Genomic DNA, 23709 nt, shown 5'->3' on the forward strand with positions numbered 1-23709 from the left:
TTTATTCCTGGCTTAAGTGTCCCTTTAAGGGCTATGAATTGATCGAAAGACAGATGTTAGTTTTTAGTTGGTCTTAAAATAATTGATTATAATATTGGTTGCAATATTGATCATCATTTAGAAAACAAAAGTGCTAATTGAATAGTGGCCGTATTGTTATCCCATTTTAGGTTGTGTGAGATCGTGGACCCAAGAAACTTGAATGACTCTACCTGGGTTATTGTGGATCCATTTATGGTTAAGGGGAGGTGCTGGGGGGAGATCTCCTAAAGTCTATTATCATCTCCATGGTTTTGAGAGCGTTTAGTTCCAAGTTGTTGCTGCTGCACCAGGAGGAAAGCTGTCCCACCACCAGCCTGTATGCAGATTCATTACCGTTTTTTATGAGACCAACTACTGTTGTGTCATCTGCAAACTTCAGAACCTTAACAGATGGATCTGTGGAGATGCAGTCATTGGTGTACAGTGAGTAGAGCAGTGGGGAAAGCACACAGCCCTGGGGTGCACCAGTACTGACGGTCAGAGAGCTTGATGTGTGATTACCAAGTCTAACACGCTGTCTCCTATCGGTTAGGAAATCGGTTATCCATTCGCAGATGGATTCAGGTATGTGTAGCTGGGAGAGCTGCTGTGTAGCAGAGATGGCATTATGGTATTAAATGCAGAGCTGTAATCTATAAATAAAATCCTGGTGTAGTTTCCTGGGGTGTCTAGATGCTGTAGTACATAATGCATACACATGTTCACGGCATCATCTGCGGATCTATTAGGCCTGTAGGCAAATTGCAGAGAGTCCAGCAGGGGATCTGTGATAGATTTCAGGTAAGCCATTAACAGTTTTTCAAATGCTTTCATGACCAATGATGTCAGGGCAACAGGCCTGTAATCATTTAAACATGTAGGTTTTGAATTTTTTGGGATTGGTACAATAGTTGACCTTTTAAAACAGTCCGGAACAATTGAGAGTTCGAGAGATGCTTTGAATATGTCTGTGAATACAGGAGCTAATTGATCGGCACAGAGTTTCAGGCATTTCGCAGAGATAGAGTCTGGCCCCATTGCTTTCCTAGTGTTTTGTCTTTTGAAGAGTCTGCTTACATCTGATTGGCATATTGTTAGAGCATGCACATCTGGGGACAGGTCAAAATATTGTGTCTGGCCTCCTGTGTTGTGTAGTTGCTGAGGCACCGCAGGGGGTGGAGACGTTGGCTGGCAGGAAGAGTGTTCAGTTTGCCTGCTGCAGAGATGGAAATTATGCAAATTGACTTGGTGTGTTTGGCTTTTGTTGCTAGTGTCAAACCTGCAATAAAAAGTATTCAGTTCATTTGCAAGCTGCAGATTATGTAGTGAGGGCAGAGATTTCTTCCTGTAGCTGGTAATTTCATGCAGAGATTTCCATATTGTGAATGATTCGGCATTTGAACATTGTTTCTCAAGTTTTTTAGAATAATCTTTTTTTTGCGTCAGTAATGGCTCTCTGCAGTTTGTATTTCGCAGCTTTGTAGAGGACTTTATCGCCTGTACGATATGCCCTTTCTTTATCGAAGCGCAGCTTCCTAAGATGTGATGTAAACCAGGGTTTATCGTTATTGTACCTGGTGCACTTTTTTTGTGGGGATGCAGGATGCAAGAAGTAAGTATTTAAAGTTATGAAAGGTTATTTTTAATATTTTTAATCCATATAAGACAATGCCTAGAGCCAGACTTGTACTTTACAGCGCCCAAGGCCTACTGTCACCAACCCCTGCCCCCCCCAACAACATTCTGTCCAACACCCTGACTAGCAACAAATGGTTTGAATGAATTCCTTTTCATTGTGCTGCTCTGTCCTCCATTCAACAAAGAAGCAGCACATGCTCTGTCCTCTTGCGCTCCCTGTAATTCCACGCTTCTGCCCAAATTTACACAGAAGCCAATACTGTTCTGGACATACATAGTTGAGAAATGACGCTCGTGTGTGAGCAGTACTTGTCAAGTACACATACCCATAACACTGTCTTGGCCCCGGCTGCTGTGCGCACCCAGGCAGGAGCAGGAAATGATAGGGTACGAGAGCATGAGCTGCTTCCTTGTCCTCTGTGTGACTCACTGCAGTCAGAGCCACAAACAGGGAAAGGGCAGCACAATGGAAAAAGCCAATTCAAAACAGAGAACATCTTGTCAGTATACAGGAACAAAGTTAGAGTCTTATTAGCAAAAGCTTATTCTTTTTCTTATAAGTTAGCCAATAAATGGTATCATCCTGATTAAAAACATTATGCTTTCACTGATGGCTAACATGGTACAAGGGTCTTCTGCTAGTTAGAAGAATCCTAAACTACATATGCTGGCACAGCTTTAGTGTCCTTTAAAAAGTGATTATTTAGCACTTAAAACACCAGATGGACAGATCTTAAAGTGGATCAGAGATAAACTTTTACACATTGCATAATTGTGTTCCTTTCATATAGTTTATAGAGCATTCATCAAGCCAAATACTTTTTTTTGTTTTGTTTTAATACTCTATTTCCCTATAAACTAAACAAGCCTCGCCCACAGCTTCTCCAGAGAGCCTTGGCACTCCCAGCCTTAGTAGCAAGGGCTTATGGGAGCTCAGTCTGGGCAGGAGGAGGAGGAGGTTACTAGCCAGAGATTTCAGAGGCAGAGGGGAGGAGGGAGGAGGAGAGGGGGTGAATTTGTCACAGGCTGAGGGCTGGAGATGCTATCAGCTTGCCTGTGTGTAATGTGAAAAACAGAACATGGCTGCCCTCATTGTATCACAGGAATAAATAATCCTAAAATGTTGAAGCTGTTTGCATCTAGATTTGCTGTGTAAACAATCTAAAGTTTAGATGAGATATATAGACAAGTTGGTTGTTATAGTTAGTATTTCATCTCAGATCCACTTTAAAATGAGCCAGGAAAGAGATAAATGAAGCAGAGATCACTGCTACCATAAACACCCCTGGCTATTAAGAAAAAAAAAGTCATACATGTAGGTTTAGATAAGAAAGTCATTAACAGGAGTAATTTTGACAGCTGTAGGAGAGGGGTGAGGAAAATAGAACCAAAATCAATCTGTGAATGTTTGCATTAAAGCTCACTGAATGCAGTTCTGTCTGCTTTCTACTGTAAACTGGCACTTCTCACACAGCAGCTTGTATGTCCATCATACAGAGGGTGAGATCAGGCGACAGCAGATGCTGACTATCATAACACTCCAGGAAGTAAGGTAGATGTAATGATTGGGATCTCTGGATTTCAGGCTTCAGAGCAAAGCAGAGCGTCAACGCTATGGACAAGCTAGGAGAGATGATTTACTTTTACATGTGACCTTTTTTCTCTCCAAGTCCTGCCGCCCATCAAATTTTAAAATGTTATCTAAATTTAGTGCCCAAGGCCATGGTCTTTTGGCCTTCCCAGAAATCCGGCCCTGACAATGCCCCAATTGACCGCTTATTGCAGCGGAAGCAGTATATCTATGCCCCGCTGATGGCTATTGATGGTTTCATGGGAGTAGATATACGTACCCCACCTCGATTGGCCACTGTGCATTCCCACATTCCCTCACACGCTCCCGCACACTTTCTGGTCTCCACGCATTAGTACAGGGATCAGTGAATGGAATCACAGTTCCCATTCACTGATCAAAGTGCCTGCAATCAATGACCACCAGCATCAATGATTTGCCAATGGTCATTGAAAATGAAAGTGAAAGCATACACACACTATTTCCTGTGTACTGTTCACAGTACACAGGTATAAACGGGGAGGCAAGGGCATCTTGTGGCCATATAGTAAAACTACACCCTAATATATTAAGTAAATTAAAAAAACATAAATCCCCTATTAAAATTAACCCCTTACCTCCCCCACTTTCTCATAGTTACCAAAGTAAAACATTTGTATATATATATATGTATATGTATAAAATATATATTGTATGTATATATATAAAAAAATACGTTTAAAAAAAATACATAGTTACTTTAGGGGCTCATTTTTTTTTATATGTATGTCATGAGGGTATATTACTGTTATTTTTGCAAATAAGGGCTTGTGTCAGGGTTATTGCAAACCGTTGATCGCGTCACTTGTATCAATGGTATCAATGGGTGACAGCGAGCAGCCCCAGGGCGTGGGGTCTAAGTGAGCACGGGTCTTCACCAGTGCACCATGCAAGCAGGGATGCCATCAGAAATTTTGGCCCGCATCATCAGGCCTGCCCCCCCCCCCCCCCCTTCCTGGGCCCACCCACTGATTGCTGTGCCCACCCACTAGCCACCCCACAGCGTGATGCGGCAAAAAAGTGGGCGTGACCATGCCGTGTTGTGGGTGGAGCCAAATACTAGCAAAATACAGGTAGTCCCTGGTTAAAAAATGAGATAGGGACTTGTAGGTCCGTTTTTATCCTTTATCCATTCTCTTTTGTCCCCCTCTTTTCTTCCTGTACCTCTTTTGTCCCTCTCTGTCTCACCTCAGTTTGTGCCTCTTGTGTCCCTCTGTGTGACCTCATGTTCCCATATCATCTCTTTTCTCACTGTGCCACTTTTGTCCACCTCTGAATCCACCATAGAATCCATCCTCTGCTCCTCAGTCATTGTTTGGTACGCGGGTGCAACGGCCAGTGATAAACATAAACTGCAGTGGGTCATAGCTGATGCAGAGAGAATCATCGGATCTCCTCTTCCACCTCTTGATCTGCTCCAGTCCGCTAGATTGAGGAAGAGGGCCACCATGATCTCCCGTGACCCCTCTCACCCTGGCAACCACTACTTCAAGCTCCTTCCGTTGGGCCGCCGCTTCAGGACTATACCAGCCAAAACCACCAGGCGGAAGAACACCCTCTTCCCCCAAGCCGTTCGGTCACTGAACTCTGACCTTTCCCGGTCCGGCCTGCACTCGTAGTTGCCGGGTCGGTCAGCTGGTCCCCATCGCTGCCTCCCTCGGTTCTTCTCCGGAAACGGGGGCCTTTTACTAGTGTTTACCGGCATCACTATCTGTATATCTGATTACTGCATTTCAAAGTGTATGTGTTGTATGTCTTTACTCTGTCTTTGCCATGTGTACCACAAATAATTCCGATTATGGCTCTTGCCAAATAATTCCGATTATGGCGAAATAAAACTGATTCTGATTCTGATTCTGATTCTGTTCCCAGCCCTTTGGGGGGGGTCCAGGGCCCCCAGAAGCCCTGGGCCCCTCACTGCAGTGTCAGTTGTCTCCACCTGATGGCTGTCCTGCACGCAAGGGATGATGGGCCGTCACCTCTAATGGATGGTGGACAACTTTGCTGCTTGGTGCTCGCCAGGTCACGACCTCCAGGACTACCGCACCAGTAATGGGAAGAACAGAGGGTACCTGACGAGATAGGAAGGGGATTCAAGCAGAGTGGACCGTGAGCTATCGAGCTTGGACAGGCTTGGTGGGCAGATAGGCCTAACCTTAGGGAGCCCAGGAAGGAACTGACAGGCATGGGAAAACCCAGGAAGGGCGCTGGCTGTATGATTCCCAGGAGGCAATGAACAGGCAGGGGGAATCCTGGTTAAGAAGCTGACAGCTAAGCTACCGAACAGGGGCATAGCAATAGCCATAGCAGCCAAATCAGCTGCTATAGGGCCCTGGAGCATAGGGGGCCCAGGTGGTACCTAATTTATTTACCATTAACATTCTTGTGTTTCTACACCCTCTGACTTTGTCTCAGGGCCCATGAACTATGTAACAATTTGGGCTACCAAGGGCTCTGCAGTTTAAACTATGCAACCATTTCTATTAACATCTAATGACCAGTGAGTTGGTGCCTCCATATTAGACTACAAGACCTTTAAAGCAAACAGATTGGACATTGACACCATTTCATCCTGGTCCAAGTAATCATTTCTTTATTGCACAATTTTCCTCAACATACAAAAATGCTCCTCCTAGGAACCAATACACAGACAGAATTAAAAAACATTATTCTGTGCAGAAATTAAGTCAAAAGTTAAAAACCAACCGACATCTCCTTACGTCCCATACAGTGGCGTAGCTAAAGAGCTGTGGGCCCCGGTGCAAGTTTTACATGGGGCCCCCCCAAGCACTCTATACATAACAATTGATACGGCGCACCAAAACCTGCCAAGGACAACCCCAGTGTCAGAGGTGCAAGAAGGGGATGGGGAATAGTGTGTTAAGGATTACTACTATTCAAAGCATCTATAGAAGTGATTATTACCAGCACAGGACCAATAGAGAGCTAATACTGTGATAGAGGGTGGACCCTTCGGGGCCCCTCTGGCCCAAGGGCCCCGATGCGGTCGCTACCTCTGCACCCCCTATTGCTACGCCCCTGCGTCCCAAGGTATAACCCCAATACAATTGAGGCAAAATTCTGAATATTAAAGTATGTGCACAGAAGAAGGGGCAATGGGGAAGACATTGTCGGCACTATATGCACTCCTAACTTTGCAGGCAACACCTCATATGCCATTTTTCTCCAAATGGGAAGCTGCACTAGGTACAGTAGATCCTTTACGCCAGCACAACAGAATAAGATTTGCATTTATGCACACAAAACGTCTAGGGCAGTTAGGGTGGAAGAGGTAAACTATAAAGTGCTCACCCATTGGTATTTTACCCCTGAGAAACTCCATAAATTCTTCCGAGAGAGAGGGAACGCTTGTTGGTGCTGTAATAATGAACCAGGTTCTTTATTTCACATATTATTGACTCCTTAAAAACTAGGAGCCAACCCGCATTCCGTTTTTCATCTAGGCTTGTGTGCATGGAGTCCATCAATCAACTTCATCATATTGCTCCATTCACCCAAGCCCAGTCTGCCTAACTGTCACCCATACAGCATACAGCCATGCACACGGCAGCTGCTTCCCTCTATTAGGGATAAGTCCTGTTGTAGAAGTACAGCGCTGCAGCAAATACCGTCTTTGTTTAATCACAGTTAATCAAAATCTAGTGAAGAGGCAGTACATCTCAGGTGCTATTCCTCCATTCGATATACACTGTGGAAACATTGAATATACTTGCGATAATCCGCCGCCATGACATTCTCCGCTTCACTCAGCGTGTCTTTTTATGTCCGAGTGAGCTTGCAATGGCTTCCCCTTTAGGCTGTCAGTCAGATAGTCCATATTCAACCTCAGTGGTGCCTTGCCATTTTAAACTATTCCCGGTCACTGCACCCTAGGTGTTTTACTATGAATGCCCTTGGATTTTTGTGTGGCATCCAAGGCCGGCGATAGTCACGCCTCTTGTCTGTACTAACGGTAGTTAGCTGGCACACTTTAGCCGGCAATTAAATGTAGGGCAGCGGGACACGTATCCATGCCATGCAGTGGCTGGCTCCTCCCACCTACACGCTTCGCGTCACGTGACGCTTCTTCAGTTTTGATTGCATGATAATGTAAATTGCCCAATTAACTCATATCCATGGGGTAGGGGCAGGGGGCATTGCATAAGAGTCTCTATATCTGAGGGCCCAATGAAAGTTCTGCTGTGGGGCCCCATGATCTCTAGCTTCGCCACTGCTATCGGAGATACTGGCACTCAGAGGTAGTCCCTGGGAATAGCTGTCAGGCCAGGAACCGGGAAGGGAAAAGACAGGCTGGAAGAATCCCCGGGAAGCTGCAAGTGACTGGAGAGCTCCGGAGGGAACTAGCAGGCTAAGGGAGACCCAGGGAAGCTGCAAGTGATTGGAGAGCTCCTGGAGGGAACTAGCAGGCTAAGGGAGACCCAGGGAAGCTGCAAGTGACTGGAGAGCTCCCGGAGGGAATTAGCAGGCTAAGGGAGACCCAGGGAAGCTGCAAGTGACTGGAGAGCTCCCGGAGGGAACTGGCTGGCTGAGGGAAACCCAGGGAAGCTGCAGGTGACTTGAGAGCTCCGGGGGGAACTGGCAGGCTGAGGGAAACCCAGGGAAGCTGCAAGCAACTGGAGAGCTCTGGAGGAAACTGGCAGGCTGAGGGAAACCCAAAGAAGCTGCAGGCAGCTGGAGAGCTCCTGGTGGGAACTGGCAGGCTGAGGGAAACCCAGGGAAGCTGCAGGCAACTGGAGAGCTCCCAGAGGGAACTGGCAGGCTGAGGGAAACTCAGGGAAGCTGCAGGTGACTTGGAGTGTTCTGGAGGGAACTGGCAGGCTGAGGGAAATCCCAGGGAAGCTGCAGGTGACTTGGAGTGTTCTGGAGGGAACTGGCAGGCTGAGGGAAACCCAGGGAAGCTGCAGGCAACTGGAGAGCTCCCAGAGGGAACTGGCAGGCTGAGGGAAACTCAGGGAAGCTGCAGGTGACTTGGAGTGTTCTGGAGGGAACTGGCAGGCTGAGGGAAATCCCAGGGAAGCTGCAGGTGACTTGAGAGCTCCTGGAGGGAATTGGCAGGCTGAGGGAAATCCCAGGGAAGCTGCAGGTGACTGGAGAGCTCCTGGAGGGAACTGTCAGGCTGAGGGAAATCCCAGGGAAGCTGCAGGTGACTTGGAGAGCTCCTGGAGGGAATTGACAGGCTGAGGGAAATCCCAGGGAAGTTGCAGGTGACTTGGAGAGCTCCCGGAGGGACTGGCAGGCTGAGGGAAACCCCTGGGAGTGAAACAGACAGGGAAGTGAGGCAGGGAGGCAGACAGGGAACAGGGATAGGCACAGGGAGGCAGGCCGGGAAGTGCAGGCTGAGAAACAGGGATGGATGAAAGCTGACAGGAGTCTGACAGGGAGTGCAGGGATCCTGGTTAGGCTGCAGGCAGGTTAGCAGGCAGGCTAAAACAGGCAAGTGTAGCAATGGGATTAGCCAAAAAGGGAAACAACTTGGAGGGGAACGGCAATGGAACACCGTGGCTGATGACCAGGGATGCAACATCATCCAAACAATGTGAGAGCTGGGCTTTTATACCCAGCCTCAGAATTAGGGACTGGTGCAGTACCGCCTCTGGCCATTGCACAAAAGGAGAGCTGGTGCGCACACATGCACCTAGCAACAGAGGGAGACGCCAGCACCAAGGAGGAAGTTGGGCTGGCATCTCTCTACCATGCGGAGACAGAGCGAGGAGCTGCATCGGACCCAGCAGCTGGAGGGTAACGAGCGATCGTTACCCTCCGCTGCTCTGATAAGAGAGCCAACGCAGGAGCAGGGAGAGGTGAGCGACATGAGCAATCGTGACAGGCTTGTAATTAGTGACACAAAATGGTAAAATACACCTTTATTTCCAAATAAAATATTGTCGCTATACATGTGCTAGGGACATGTTTTAAATGTTATAATAACCAGGACAAATGAGCAAATAAAATGTGTGAGTTGTATTCACAGTAGGGTTTTATTTTATAACTATAATGGTCGAAAGCTGAGAAATAGTGCATTTTTTTTTCTTATTATTCCCTTTAAAATGCATTCAGAATAAAATAATTCTTAGCAAAACATAGCACCCGAAGAAAGCTTAATTGGTGGCAAAAAAGACAAGATACAGAACATTCTGTTGTGATACAGTTATTGGCGAATGAATTGAAGGCACATGGAAAGGTGAAAATTGCTCTGGTCCATAAGGGGAAAAATCCCTTAGTGGTGAAGTGGTTAAAAGAATATCCTCCAGAGGCTTCACCCATCCTCCTCCACTAAGCTGTTTGAGAGCAGGGAATCCTGAAGTGCTGCCGCACTGTGCCTGCGCAGTAGCATGGACTCGTTTAGGCTTCATCGGAAATAACCAAATCTGATCTGTGTCAGATCGGGTCTGTGCTACTGTGCAGGTGTAGATGCTTGAGCATGCACAGTAGCATCGACCCAAGTGGGCTTTCACTAAAGCCCGAGCAGGTCCTTGCTAATGTGCATGCGGAGGGAACAATGTTGGATCCAGAGACTTCCCTTTCCCAAGGTGAGTACACTTTTTTGGGGCACTTTTTTACCTACAGGTACACTTAAAGCTTTTCAAAAGTTCACTGTTCTTGAAACTGTTTCGGGGGAAGACAATGGGTAAAACAGAGATATTAAAAACTATTTGTGATAAATGTATCTATGTACACTATGTATTTAATAAAAGCATAGATCACAAGAAATAATTCCCGTGCCATATAATATGTGCTGTGATCATTTCCTCACATACTGTTCATAAGTGCAGATATAATTTGTACCGTAAAGTGCACTGTGAGAAAAATTAGAACACATGCAGTGCTCTGCTCAGCACACCACAATGAGAATTAGCCATGGTCACAGCCATGGTCACAGCCATGGTCGCAGTAGCTGGATAGTGTAATGGTTAAGGGCTCTGCCTCTGACACAGGTGACCTGGGTTTGAATCTCGGCTCTGCCTGTTCAGTAAACCAGAACCTATTCAGTAGGAGACCTTGGGCAAGACTCCCTAACACTGGGGAGGACTGCCCATAAAGCGTGTCCTAGTGAAACCACGATATGAATGTTCTGTGTCAGATTATGGGTATAGTCAAATAACTGGCATAACTTTAAGTTACCTGGTACAAGTATAACATATAGTAGCCATTGTGTGGAAGTAGCCCCTGCTACTAATGCTACAGCATCACACATATATCCATCATATATTTGAAGTAAGAAAAAACAAACTGAAATGACATAGTAACTTATTAATTAGGTGTTATTTCATAAAAATAACAAAAAAGTGCTGTAATCAGGCAAATTCCATAGCAACAGGGGCGTAACAATAGACCCTGCAAGTGATGCGGCCTTGTGGGGGGAGAAGTTTATTTTCCTGTTTTGAGAGACTGACAGAGGCACAGAAAACTTTCTGCTCTCTCCACAATTGTTCTAATGACTGTATCTGCTCAGCCACTGATGAGGAATCATACAAAGTTTTGCAGTCAAAGATTTGTAGACAGTCCCTATTCAATGTGCAGCAGAGTCTTGTGTACATGACCCAGCCCCCAGCCTTTCTACCCCTCCCCAAGTGATGTGTGCTGTAGTGATGCTGGAGAAGTATACAGAGCCAGTTCTGCTCCAGAGGTGGACAGAGCGAGTGTAATAAGCTGAGGCGGGGAACAATCATGCACATTTTATCACAGAGGTTAATGTAATTGATAAAGAAAATGTGTGCAGTGCTTCACTGCTGTCTGTTTTTATCTGCATGGGAAAAACACATTCAAGTGTGCACTAGCCAACTGAATAACAATGGTTTTCAGTTTACCTGTGCAATAAGCGAGGAGGCCCTATCCAAAGTTTTGCAGGGGGGGGGGGGGGGCACAGTGATTTCTAGTTACGATCCTGCATAGCAATTGCAGACAGATAGCAATAACATGCAGACAATATCATAATACTAAATCTAAAATAATAGTAGTCAAAGGTAGATAATACAGAACAACTGGGAAATTCAAATACTATGCACATAATATCCATGAAAGGCAGTCAGAGGTGTAACTAACAGGTAACTGACAGGTCCTCTTCGCTTCTCTCCAGTGCAGCTCATGCTATGCAACTGATCGCCATGTGGTTCCAATCTCTGCCTGTCATGTGACAGGGACAGAAGTCGTGGTGATTGGCTGTATTGCACTTGTACACTGAAGAGGAGTAAAGAGGAACTGTCCCATTGCTAAAAGGAGGAAATGTATAATGCTCCTCTGTCACTCTTCATTACGTACTTGAAAGGGCCCCCCATTTCCACTTTAGCGTCAGGCTTTATCTAAACCCTAATTATTAGTGCTATGCTCAAAGCCTAGACTGATCCGATGCAAGCATATCTTGTCTTGATCTTCACTTTTCAAAATTATTCAGCATTGCTGTTTTGACAAGCTTATTTCATAACATTTTGCACTGCGTTACACTGCAGTCTTCTGTTTGGACTTATGACAAATGTCCTTTTAAATGTCCTTTTATTTTTCTGCAGAAGTACGAAAAGAAAGTCAGAAAGAAATTCACTATGCTGATCTAAAGATGACAACTCCAGAGAACACAAACCAGGTAAGAGTAGGGATGGTGTCCTTCTACGAAGCTGGTAGCTAAGCATGGCTTTGTGGCATGTGAGAGGTTAAGGGTTAGGTGGCACAGCTGGTGGCTTTGCTGCAGGGAGGTGGTTAAGGGTTAGGCACCATGGTAGGGTAGTGGTTAGGTGCCACTGGGCTAGTTTAAGGGTTAAGTCCAACCAGGAGGGATTAAGGGTTAGGCATCGGTAGAGGGGGGTTAAGGGTTAGGTGTCAATGGGGGGGGGGGTTAAGGGTTAGGCATCGGTAGAAGGAGGGTTCTGTGTGAGAGTAGGGTTAGGTTCAGTCATAGTAAAATATTGGTAGTTAAGTAGTAGAATATTGGTAATTTTATCAATATTCTACTAGCGGCAATGCCCTGTGCTCTTTTTTTCCAGGAGCCGTTATTACATATACACATCCCACTAGCCCAGGAAAAGCCAGGTTGTAATAAGGAATGATAATAATAATGTGTTCCCTTAGACAATTGTGAACACAGTTAATGTACCTCTATCAGCTAGTGTTTAGTAGAGATTTTAGGGAAAACACTATGCTGAATCTCCATGGCACATGGTCATTTTTGTTGCTCCTTGAATACCACAAACATTCTAATGGTGGTACAATATTCATCAAAGGTTGGGGAAACTGCCTTTAGGACCATACACAGGCTATACTAAACTCAGCAGAATTGGGCAATCCGGCCATCTCTGCTCAAAATCTGACTTGTACATAGCTGCCCCGGAGCATATAGATGCCCCAATGCATTGCCAAAAGTGCTGGATCATCTGGGTTGAGGGTATTGTTCCTCTGCTTACCCTACTGGAAGCCACTACATCATGCGCCATTCCATCATCTATCCTCAACCTCTTATCAACAGAATGTGTCGCTAGACTGTAGCTTATACAGCACTCAGCTCCAAACAGTCACTGGAGGGATCAAGTCCCAATCCCTGCCAGCAACAATCATTTTGAATGTGCATGCACCTTTTAGCCACTAATTTTACATAGTGTTTTTACACAGAATGTGTTAGATTTAAATTGCACTACAAAGATAAATGCCACTGGAGTTCTCTGCATTGAATTCCTACTATAATTAATCAAAGAGAGGAGGTGCTCGTTTGACAACTGAAATCCTCTCATTGTATATAGGTAGTGGGGTGTGGAACAGTGCCCCAAAGTCTAAGCTTCTATGACAGTGTCCTGGGACTGAGAGGACTCCCATGGCACACAGAAGATGCAAAAGTGTTTAACACCCAATGGGCCATATTCACTAAAGATCGGTAAAGTTTCTGTGAACAGGAAATCATTTTACCGTTACTTATCCTGACTACATGGGGTGTAACCTACTCTGCATCAAAAAATGATTGGTCAAGTTTTTTGGTAATCGTCTATACTTCAACTGGCAAGTTTGCCTTTTTATTACGCACAGTCCAAAAGAAAGGAACCCACCAACCACATCCATTTCACAAGCTACTAAGGTTAGAAGAGGTCTGTGAGCGGAACATACATTCATGTATGTCCTTCACATAGGCACTCAGACTTGTCTGTGACAGTGGGGGACAAAGCCAGCAGTTGGCCCCTGTGCAAAATAAATGGAGTGGTCCCCATGCGAGTGGGTGTGGTCATAACAGAGCATTGGTGGATCCAAAAAATTGTTAAGGACATAACAGTACATAGTTTAAATTGGGAGACGACCACATGGGGGAAAGGACATGAAGGGAAAGACAACTACAGAAAGGGGAGTGACACAGAAAGAGAGAGAGGCAGCTTTTGCACTGTCTGGGTCCTGATGCATACATGAATTTAAAGAATAATCTGGCCCTGCAGCTGAGAGAATGATAGGGTCTTAATGAGGCCGAAGGCAAGTTAGTTTCTTCAGTCCCCCATTATAGTTTTTATGAGCTAAGAAGAGAGTGGGTTAAAAAAAGATGGCAGCAGGGCCTCATGACACCCACTAGGCCCCAGGCACCTACCTATGTTGCCTTATGGATGAGCTTGCTCTGGTGCAGCTGCATGGGCCCCAGAGGACGTGGGGCCCCGTGCGGTTGCACGGCCTGCACAGGCCTATGTCCGCCTCTGGTCTGTGAGTCAAATAAGCAACCGCAAACATGACAATGGCCATTGTGCTTTGGGTATAGGGATACTAGACGTAAGATCATACAACCAAAGGAAGTTATATAGTACAAAATCGCCAAAATAGTGTTCTACACTTCAAATCTGCATTTCCATTAGATTAAAATACACTTGTAAATAATAAAAAAGCAGAACAATACTTATATAGAAAACAAGTGACTTAGCACGTTTAAAAATGGATTAGGTATGTCATCGCGGCCAGTGCGCGTGTGCGCGTACCCGCCGTGCGCACACTCGCCCGCTGCGCGCGCACCCTTCCGCCCGGCCGCCCCCTGGCTGTCCTGCTCCATCCAAAGGGTGTCCCTGCGGCACATGCGCAGTAGCGCAAACGCAGGTACACACACACACACGGACGCAGAGACAAAGGGGTTTTATTCAGTGCTGGGCCGAAATTACGCATGAGCGTAATTACGCATCGTAATTCAATGTAAATTTACGTGTAAGCGCTACGCGTAACTTACAGTCTTACGCGTAATTATTTACGCGTAAGCAGTTAAGTGGTATCGTAATTACGCTGTCTACCGTAATTGCTAGGTATGCGTAATTTTACGAAGACTTACGCGTAATTTTATGCGTAATTACTAACGTAAAAACTCCCCTTTTCTAAGAGTAGCCAATCAGTCAACATCCTAAGCAACCAATAGTATCTTCTCCCGCCCTTCAGTATATAAGCGTACGTTTTGACGCATACGAATGATGTGTACGCAATAGCTGTCACATTGACGGCTATTGCGTACACATCATCCGTATGCGTCAAAAAATACGCATTAATGGGTATTACGGCACTACGCGTAACATCGTAGCGTAAGCTCCTACATTACGGTAACCTTACGCGTAACTGCGTAAGTTAACGCGTAATTACAGTGATGAACCGTAGATAATTGCCTACGCCATAACCGTAATTGCGTAATACGTAATGGCGTAAAATTATGCGTAATGATCCGTAAGCGTAGATTTTTCCATTACGACCAGCACTGGTTTTATTATGTTGGATACTTACAGTTACTGAAAAAGACATACTGTACATTCAGAAATTGCAACTTTGAAAGAATACAAATCAAAACAAGTACCTTTACTAAGTTAAAAACACAATTCTGACTAAATTAGCAATGCAGCTTGGAAATGGTGCAGATATCTCTGAACCAGTCAATTCAAAGACAAAACAACAAAAGTCGTTTAGGTAATACTTTTAATGACTCACTGTACAAGATTTCTTTGCAAACTTTCAAAACTTTAAATTTTTTCTTCAAGCACGATACAGAACTGGATTAGAACCACACAAAAAAAATGTCATTAATTACCGGTATGTAAGATGCGGAATATCTTACCATGGGAAGTACTTATAGAAAATTCTTTATTTGCATTTTAAAGGAGGCTTGAATACATTCTGTACTTTAAAAGGCATCCATGACTATAACTACTAGATATAGAATAGTGACTCCTTGATACAATCAGTAATGTTGTGGCTTTTATTTCCTTTGGATTAAGGAATAGTGTGGCTTAAGAGGTTACTCTAGATGGGCACTGTCTGTTTCCAAATTAAATGTTTATGTAATATGTAACACCTTGTATAAAAAAAGTGAAAAGATGCAACATATCTCTGTTTAATTTACAGGTACACAAGAAGCACAATGATCCCTCACAGGAGGACATGAATGAACATGTTACATTATATAGTATGGTGAGACCCACAGATTGATAGTCAAGAATTCCTACTAGTCCAGCACGTTTAGTATAGTGGTCTTCAGATCTGTGTGGAATTCTGAGAGGTCTTACTGCTGAGCTGCTGATACCACCAACACCAACAGTGTACACCAACAATAGCAACCGCACCTGGTTAGTTACCACAATGAGCATTCTGATATTTCTGATTTACTTCCCATAGAGGCGTATCTAGGGCATGACAGAGCATGGATTGTGCCTTGGGTTCTTGGGGGCACAGATTAGCTGCAGCACAGCTTTTCCTGCACAACTGGGAGCAGGGCAGCCATTGTCATCATGCTTTCCGTATGACTGGGGTAGGATGACAGTATTCACTTGCCCCAATGATCTTCAACCCAGCCAGCAAAACCTTAATCCCGGCTGCTCAGTATCCCCCTTCTTCCTCCTCCTCCACTGTCAATTCACTGAGGACAGGATATGGATGGGAAAGAGGAGAACATGAAATGCCACAGAGATAAATGTTGGCTGGGCTGAAGAATACTGGGACTTATGAGTTCTGGCACACTACCCAGTCATAGTGAAACCAAACAGGAATGTAAAGAGAGGGTATAATCCTTTACTGGGTTGCTGTCTGTTAACCTCCCTGGTGGTAAACTCGAGCTACGTTTGGGCAAGCCGCCGCAGGGGATCACATGGCCCCGGGAGGATTTTTTAAATAAAAATTGCGCTATATTCTTCTGCTAGTACTTCGCTAGCTAATTATGTCCCTCAAGTGCCTCTTGTCCCCACCGATCGCCGCCGTAATACGTACCCCCCCCCCCCCCCCCCCGGGATCCTGCGATGGCGCAGCCTTCATCTCCAGGCTTCGCTATGGGGAGGATCAGGACTGCGCATGACGTAGATGACGTCGCGTAGTGAGGCTGGATCGTGAAGCTGCGGCTCTTGCGGGATCGCGGAGGGGTAAATATTGCCGGCGGTGATCGGGGGGTTTAGGTGAGTGCCGGGGGGCTTGGGGGACATAATTAGGTAGCGAAGTGCTAGCTTAGGCATAGGCGCACCTTTTATTTTAAAAAAAATCCTCCCGCAAACGCAGCCTCTAAAACTGCGTACCGCCAGGGAGGTTAATGGAAGCTGTCATGGGCTGCTGTCTATTAGAAGGGCCTGTCATGGGAAAACATGTTACTGTTATGGAATGTTTTCTGTTAATGGGCTCCATAGTGGTAGTCTGGTCTTTTAGTGGGACATGCTTCCTAATTATGTTATTTGGGAGAAATGCCTGTCTAATTTTATTTTAAAGGAAACCTGTAGGGAAAAAAGTGCCCCTGGGGGGTACTTACCTCGGGAGGGGGAAGCCTCAGGTCAATCTAGCACTGGCAGCCCAGAGCACAAGCAGACAATAATATTTACTTTTGCCTGCCTTTGCAGGGACAATAGTGGCTCTCTACTTAGGCTCCAACGGAAACAGCCAATCAGTTGACCTATTGCCCCGGACCATTTTTATTGCCCATGAATCACTTTATGTTGGATAGCCCCACTTAAAGTGTTGGTATTTTCACTGCCCCTTCATCACACCCCTCTCCCTCCATGGGTGCACTTTCCTAGATGCTGTTTCCCTACATACGCTACTGCACAGAGGTTTTACCCTTGGGTTTAGAATAGTGAATGGATGCATGTGCCTTCCCCTACAAAGACAATAAACTACAGCCCTTTTATTGAAAGCAAGCTTTTTTGAGATGTCCCTGATTCCTCTAAATATTATTCACAGGAACTGAAGTATTAGTTCTTGTGTGATGACTATATTGAAGTTCAATAAGAACATTTTTTTTTTGGGGGGGGGGGGGGGATGCCATCTTGACTGATGAAATTGCAGGTGCATGGAGCTGTTCTGACCCTAATCTGGCCTCAACTAAATGAGGCTTAGTTTCCTCTCCTCGCCAATATGTCATTAAAAGGAGAAATGTCCTTAATTACCTTCTATTTCAGGGATGAAACTGCATTCACAAAGCAGCTCATACCAGCCTCTGGGATTGTAGACTCCACCTTAGGAAGAGGTTTAATGGTGGTGTTACCTCTCTACTAATATTAAGTCTTTAATTCTCTGCCTTGTGCCAAAGCTCTGTGTGAATTCTAGCAAAACCCAGATGGACAGTCTTGTCCAATGAAACTGCCACTGAGAGAGAAGAAAATGTATAAGACCAAGAAGCAGTGACTGCCATGTGCTAGAAGAGTCACGACTGCCACTTCTATATTACAAGAAGAGGAAGTCGGAGAATCCTTTGAACTCTTATTAACTATCCGTACATTTCAGTGCTATCAGTTTCTGTAAATAATTTTCAATGTACTGTATGTTGATGAATTGATTGTAAAATATTTTCATGCATAGTTTGTAAATACATGTGTACATCAAGTCAGCCATATGGATGTGTAGATACTACTTTAGAAAGCATGCTTTAAGTGTATTATGATTGTGCTACTATGTTTTATTTTCACAGTGCAGATTTGCCACCTGATGTAACTGACTGAAAGCCAGGTATAGACTACACTGTGTTTATTTTACTTGTTGTTTAACAGAGACATTGAATACACTGCCTAACAGACAGACAACAAGAGGGATAAAGCAGAACTGCATATATAAAATACAATAAATATGCTTCTTCTACGAGTCACATACCATAAAAAGCTACAAGACTATAGAGCTATAGGTTACAAAGATCAGAGTAGCATTGTTGTTGGCAGATCAACAAAAGCAGCAACTTTCAGTCCACCATTACTATATAGATTATGCTAGCTTATAATAACATCTCTCTGAATGGAACCCGGTTACATGATTGTTACATGAGTCTACCATGTTTCACTGAAAAGAAACACATGAAAAAACCTGTAAGCAATACCTAAGGATAGAATAAATGTTACAAATTTTGGAAAGAAAGAAAAAAAATCCATTGTTTCCCAAACCAGCAAATCAGATGTCAGCATTCTTTCATTAGCTACAAAGGACACTTGGCACTGGAAATGTGGTAGCTGTGAGCTGTAAAGAACATTCTGTGAATGTTTGAACTAAGCACTTAGCAATACCAATCTGGGCATATGAAGACTCGGAGCGATAAGTAAATGTTGTGATGCAAGGAAGAGGAAAAAAACAAAAGTCACTGATTACTGAGAACAGCCCAGCATCCTAAGGGCCCATTTACACTTAATCAGTTTGTGTGCATAAGTGTGTGTTAGTACGCGTTTTTTCCACAGCAGTGCATTGTGAAAAAGATTTCAGTTAAAACGCATTAAAGGAGATCATTCACGAATGAGAAAAAAAAAACACAGCAGTTTTGGCATAAAGTATTAAAATTCCCTTAGACAGTGTGAATATTTAAAAAAAATGGATCCTTAGAAATAACATTTATTTGTCGGTGTTTGTAAATACTGACAGATAACGGAATGTAAGGCTAATCCATCTGTTAAGGGGTAGTTTTTTTTCCCTATTGTTTCAGAAATATAACTACTGCCTACCTATTAATCATTGGTGTAATCCAGTATTTAGCAGAATCGCCGTTACAGCAGCTATATATTACAGCTGCCCATCCTCTGTAGCTTCTCGTAGGAATACCAATGATTAATAAATAGGCAGCAGTTATATTTCTGAAACAATAGTAAAAAAAAATACCCCTTGACAGATGGATTAGCCTTACATTCCGTCATCCGTCAGTGTTTACAAACACTGACAAATAAATGTTATTTCTAAGGAACTATTTATTTAAAAAAAAAAACTATTTACACTGTCTGAGAGGGAATTTTAATACTTTATGCCAAAACTGCTGTGGGTTTTTTTCTCATTCGTGAATGATCTCCTTTAAGTGTGAAAGGTGCCATAGGAAACATGGGCATTACTTTGAAAATCAGTTTTCTTTCAGTCATCACTGAGAGCAACTGATTAACTGTAAAGGGGGCCTAAGAGTATCTGCACTGGTTTTTCAAATTGGCAAAAAGCATTTAAGCTTAAAATACCAGAATCAGCATTTATTTGCCAAGTGCAACCGAAGCCATACCTGGAGTTAACAAATGTAAGAAACAGGCATTGAAAATACATATAAACTGAGAGGGGGCTTACAGGACACGGGCTTACAGAGGACTTTCATTACAGCGACATATTGCAGCTTTCTACAATCTTCACTAGTAGTCTGCAGGATAAGTGCTTAAAAAGTGTTGAAAACAAACCCCACTATTCCTCTTTGTGCCCGATGGCAATAACCACTATGGAAGTGGTGCACATTATGGGTTCCTTACAAGGTGCCCATCAGCCTGATCATCAGTTTAATATGGCTCTCAGCACTTAACTATTCATAATGGAATGTAGTGAGAAACAGCAGTAATTTCAATAATGGTAATCCCACTAAAATAGTAGTGATTATCCCAGCTAATCACTTTTATAAATACAGCCTGTAAATGCAAAATATGCCATATTAGCTACAACTCTTTCATCATAACTACCACTTGCAGCCAGTAGATGGAGCTTTTAGCATTCCACTAGTTTCTATGAAAAGCTTGTTCTGCTGTCATGGTTTACAGTTAAGATTATACCACACAGTCATTTCCTCCACCTTTGCCAGCTAAACCAACCATGGAAGTCTCCATGCCAGTTATTGAAAAACAAAAAATTGCTTTCCTAAAACAGAAAGAATTTGCGATAATTCAGGTTGGAGTGAGCTCGAGATGTCTCCCAGAGCACCACTGCTGAATATATGCAAATTAACCGGTTTACAAGCCCTACTCCATAGAGCCAAATTAATCCATGCCATGCACTGATGAGGATCAAACAATCCGAAACAGTCTGTATGCATGTTGGATTATTATGGCTCTGTACAATTTAACAAGCTGACACATCATTGCATTCCAGCGGTTCTGGAGGTGTGTTTAGCTTCTAAGGGTACAATGGTTAATTTGCATATATTCAGCAGTGGTGCTCTGGGAGACATCTCGAGCTCACTCCAACCTGAATTATCGCAAATTCTTTCTGTTTTAGGAAAGCAATTTTTTGTTTTTCTTAACATCTTAGTAAGGGGGCTTTTAGGACCATTGTAGTCCCTTACACACTCCAATGAGTTCTGGGTCACCATGAGCCTGCTGGTTAGTCTGTACCTGCCAGTTATTGACTGAGGCTCCTTTCAAGCATGCATTGCTGTGCACACACTGTGTCGTGGCTGCACTAACTCTGTATATAATGTTTATTAACTATTTTTTTATAGTGTAAAAAATAAAATTATTTATCCTTTGTGTTAAATGTGGTGATTTGTAAATAAACAGGAATAGCTGGGCAGTTTGTTTATACAATGATCAATCCTAAACTGTTACCCAAAGAAATCACTAATGACCATTTTGTGCTACAATTACTTTAGGTGTGTACATAGCTTAACACTTTGCGTACAGCAAATGTTGTGTAGAACCTTCTCTCATCTTGAAAGAGCTCTGTCAAAGCAAGATGGCTAACTACTGTATGTAGTAATAATCAAAGGAAATGATTAGTTAATTTTTATCCAAGTTGAGTTTCAGATACCTGTCAGCCACCCACAATGAGATGGTTGCCAAGCAATATAACATTTTGTTCAGGAAAGAAGGCAACAAGTTGGGGTGGACAGGTAAATCCAGGTGTTACCAGTAAGTCAGTGTTAAAGGATACCCGAGCTGAAAGGTACAAATTAATCTCTACTTACCTGGGGCTTCTTCCAGTCCCTAGCAGTCTATGTGGTCATTCGCTGCAGTTCTGCTGCCCTGCAATGCACAGCTAACCCCTCCAAAAGATTGACCACAACTGTGTCCACGGGCTTCTGCACATGTCCGGGTGCGTTCATGCATCTCTCTCGATTGCGTTTCCATAACCGGTAACATTCTGTGCTTGCACAGGTCACAAAGGCTTAAACTGTGCAAATGCAGAACAGTCCCAGCTACGGGAGAGCAAGAGGAACGCGGACGCACATGCGCAGAAGTCCATTGCCATAGCTATGGTCGGTGATCTTTCGGGGGGTCTAGCAGTGCACTGGAGAACAGTGAAACTGCAGCAAGGGACCACATAGACTGCTTGGGGCTGGATGAAGTAGTGATGGGTCATTCGCGAACAAGCCGGCTCTAAGAGCCGGCTCTTTGCTGCGAACGACAAGAGCTGGTGCTCAGTTTAACCACCCTGGCGTTCTGATTAAATCGCCAGGGTGGCTGCGGGAGGGTTTTTTTTAAATAAAAAAAAAACTATTTCATGCAGCCAACTGAAAGTTGGCTGCATGAAAGCCCACTAGAGGGCGCTCCGGAGGCGTTCTTCCGATCGCCTCCGGCGGCCAGAAGTAACACGGAAGGCCGCAATAAGCGGCCTTCCGTGTTTCGCTTACCTCGTCGCCATGGCGACGAGCGGAGTGACGTCATGGACGTCAGCCGACGTCCTGACGTCAGCCGCCTCCGATCCAGCCCTTAGCGCTGGCCGGAACTGTTTGTTCCGGCTACGCTGGGCTCGGGCGGCTGGGGGGACCCTCTTTCGCCGCTGCACGCGGCGGATCGCTGCGCTGCAGCGGCGATCAGGCAGCAGACGCGGCTGGCAAAGTGCCGGCTGCGTGTGCTGCTTTTTATTTCATTAAAATCGGCCCAGCAGGGCCTGAGCGGCAGCCTCTGGTGGTGTTGGACGAGCTGAGCTCGTCCAGACCACTCAGCTGGTTAAAAAGAGCCGATGCCTGTGAGTCACTCACCAGTGCACTCTGCTCTGTAATAAAGGGAGCTGAGGCATGCCGGGAGATGTAGTCCTCCTCCTGTAGCTTGTAGGGGTGTATGGGGCGGAGCAGAGCAGCAGCAGGAGGGATTGCCCCACTCAGAGAAGCAGCCTGGAGTTGTCATGGAGACGGGGCAGGGCTTTTCTTCCGCATCTGGGTGGCTTCTAATGATATTAAATGAAGAGCCGTTTGAGAGCCACATGAGCCGCCTCTTTAATGGGAGACGAGCCAAAAGAGCTGATGCTCTTAGGGCTCGTTTCCACTACAGCGAATCTGCATGCGTTTCCTGCATGCAGATTCGCTCAACCAATACAAGTGGATGGCGCCGTTTCCACTTGGCAGGAATTCTGTGCGGCTCGCTATGCAGAAAAGATCTACACAGCAGAGCCGTCAGATTTCGCACGCCGCACACCCGCACGCGAATCGTTGGTCATGTAACTAAATAGGAAAACCGCAAGCACTTGAGTCTTGCGGTTTTCCCGGTGTTTCCGCGTGAGATTTCGTTTAAAAACCCATGTCAATGTTTGCCGGCATTGACATGGTTAAAATCGCATTGTTAAAATCGCAAACGATTCCGCGTGAAAATCTGCATGGAAACGTCAACGAATCCGCAACCGTATGCGCATTCGTCAACGCGTTTTCCGCGAGCAAATCGCGCCGCCCAAGTGGAAACGTACCCTCAAAAGAGCCGGAATTCCCATCACTAGAATGAAGCTCCAGGTAAGTAAGGCTTAACTTTTAATGTAGGAACACACTAGGCAAAATCACATATGCGTTTTCCACTATGTGCTATGGAAAACGCATATGTGATTCTGCCTAGTGTGTTCCTACCCTTACCTTTCAGCTTAGATATCCTATCAGGGCCTATCCGCACTCGTCAGTTTTTCTTTGCATTTCCTTCATAGGAAAACTGAGAACCAATGTTCATCAATGGGCTAGCTCACACTTGAATGCATTTTTCAAAGGCAGAAAAATAATTGACAGTAATGCAGCAATGTCAGACAACTCATGCAGAAAAACTGATGCAGAAAATGTATAGACAAGTGTGAATCTAGCCAAAGGGCCTGTTTCCACTACACGCAGATTGGATGCAGAATAGTTGCAGAAAAACTGACTCCAATGAATGCCTATGGGAAAATCTGCATCAGAAAAATCGCGTTTAGTGGAAACAGGCTGATAGACATTCATTGGAGTCAGTTTTTCTGCATCCAATCTGCGTGTAGTGGAAACAGGCCCTAAATCAGAATAAGAGTATACGCACATATGTATTAAAATACTTTGACTAACCTTGTTTTATAAATGCATTTTC

General features: G+C 44.6%; 1 protein-coding gene across 2 annotated transcripts in view; it reads left to right on the forward strand.

Moving 5' to 3' along the window:
• Nucleotides 1-18983, forward strand: part of LOC137531734 (SLAM family member 5-like) — a 135346-nt gene extending 116363 nt beyond the window's left edge. The window contains exons 5-7 of one of the 2 annotated variants that reach the window (XR_011023725.1): nucleotides 11794-11867; nucleotides 15614-15834; nucleotides 17775-18983. Coding sequence is in view for 1 of the 2 variants with exons in the window: in XM_068251696.1 (XP_068107797.1) it covers nucleotides 11794-11867; nucleotides 15614-15697 (158 nt within the window). In the remaining variant the exon portion in view is untranslated. Of the gene's footprint in view, nucleotides 1-11793; nucleotides 11868-15613; nucleotides 16470-17774 lie in introns of those variants that run through there. The other variant, XM_068251696.1, reaches the window with a different exon arrangement.
• The last annotated feature ends 4726 nt before the right edge of the window (nucleotides 18984-23709 follow it).

This window comes from Hyperolius riggenbachi, chromosome 9, assembly GCF_040937935.1.
Source record: "Hyperolius riggenbachi isolate aHypRig1 chromosome 9, aHypRig1.pri, whole genome shotgun sequence".
Lineage (NCBI taxonomy): Eukaryota > Metazoa > Chordata > Amphibia > Anura > Hyperoliidae > Hyperolius > Hyperolius riggenbachi.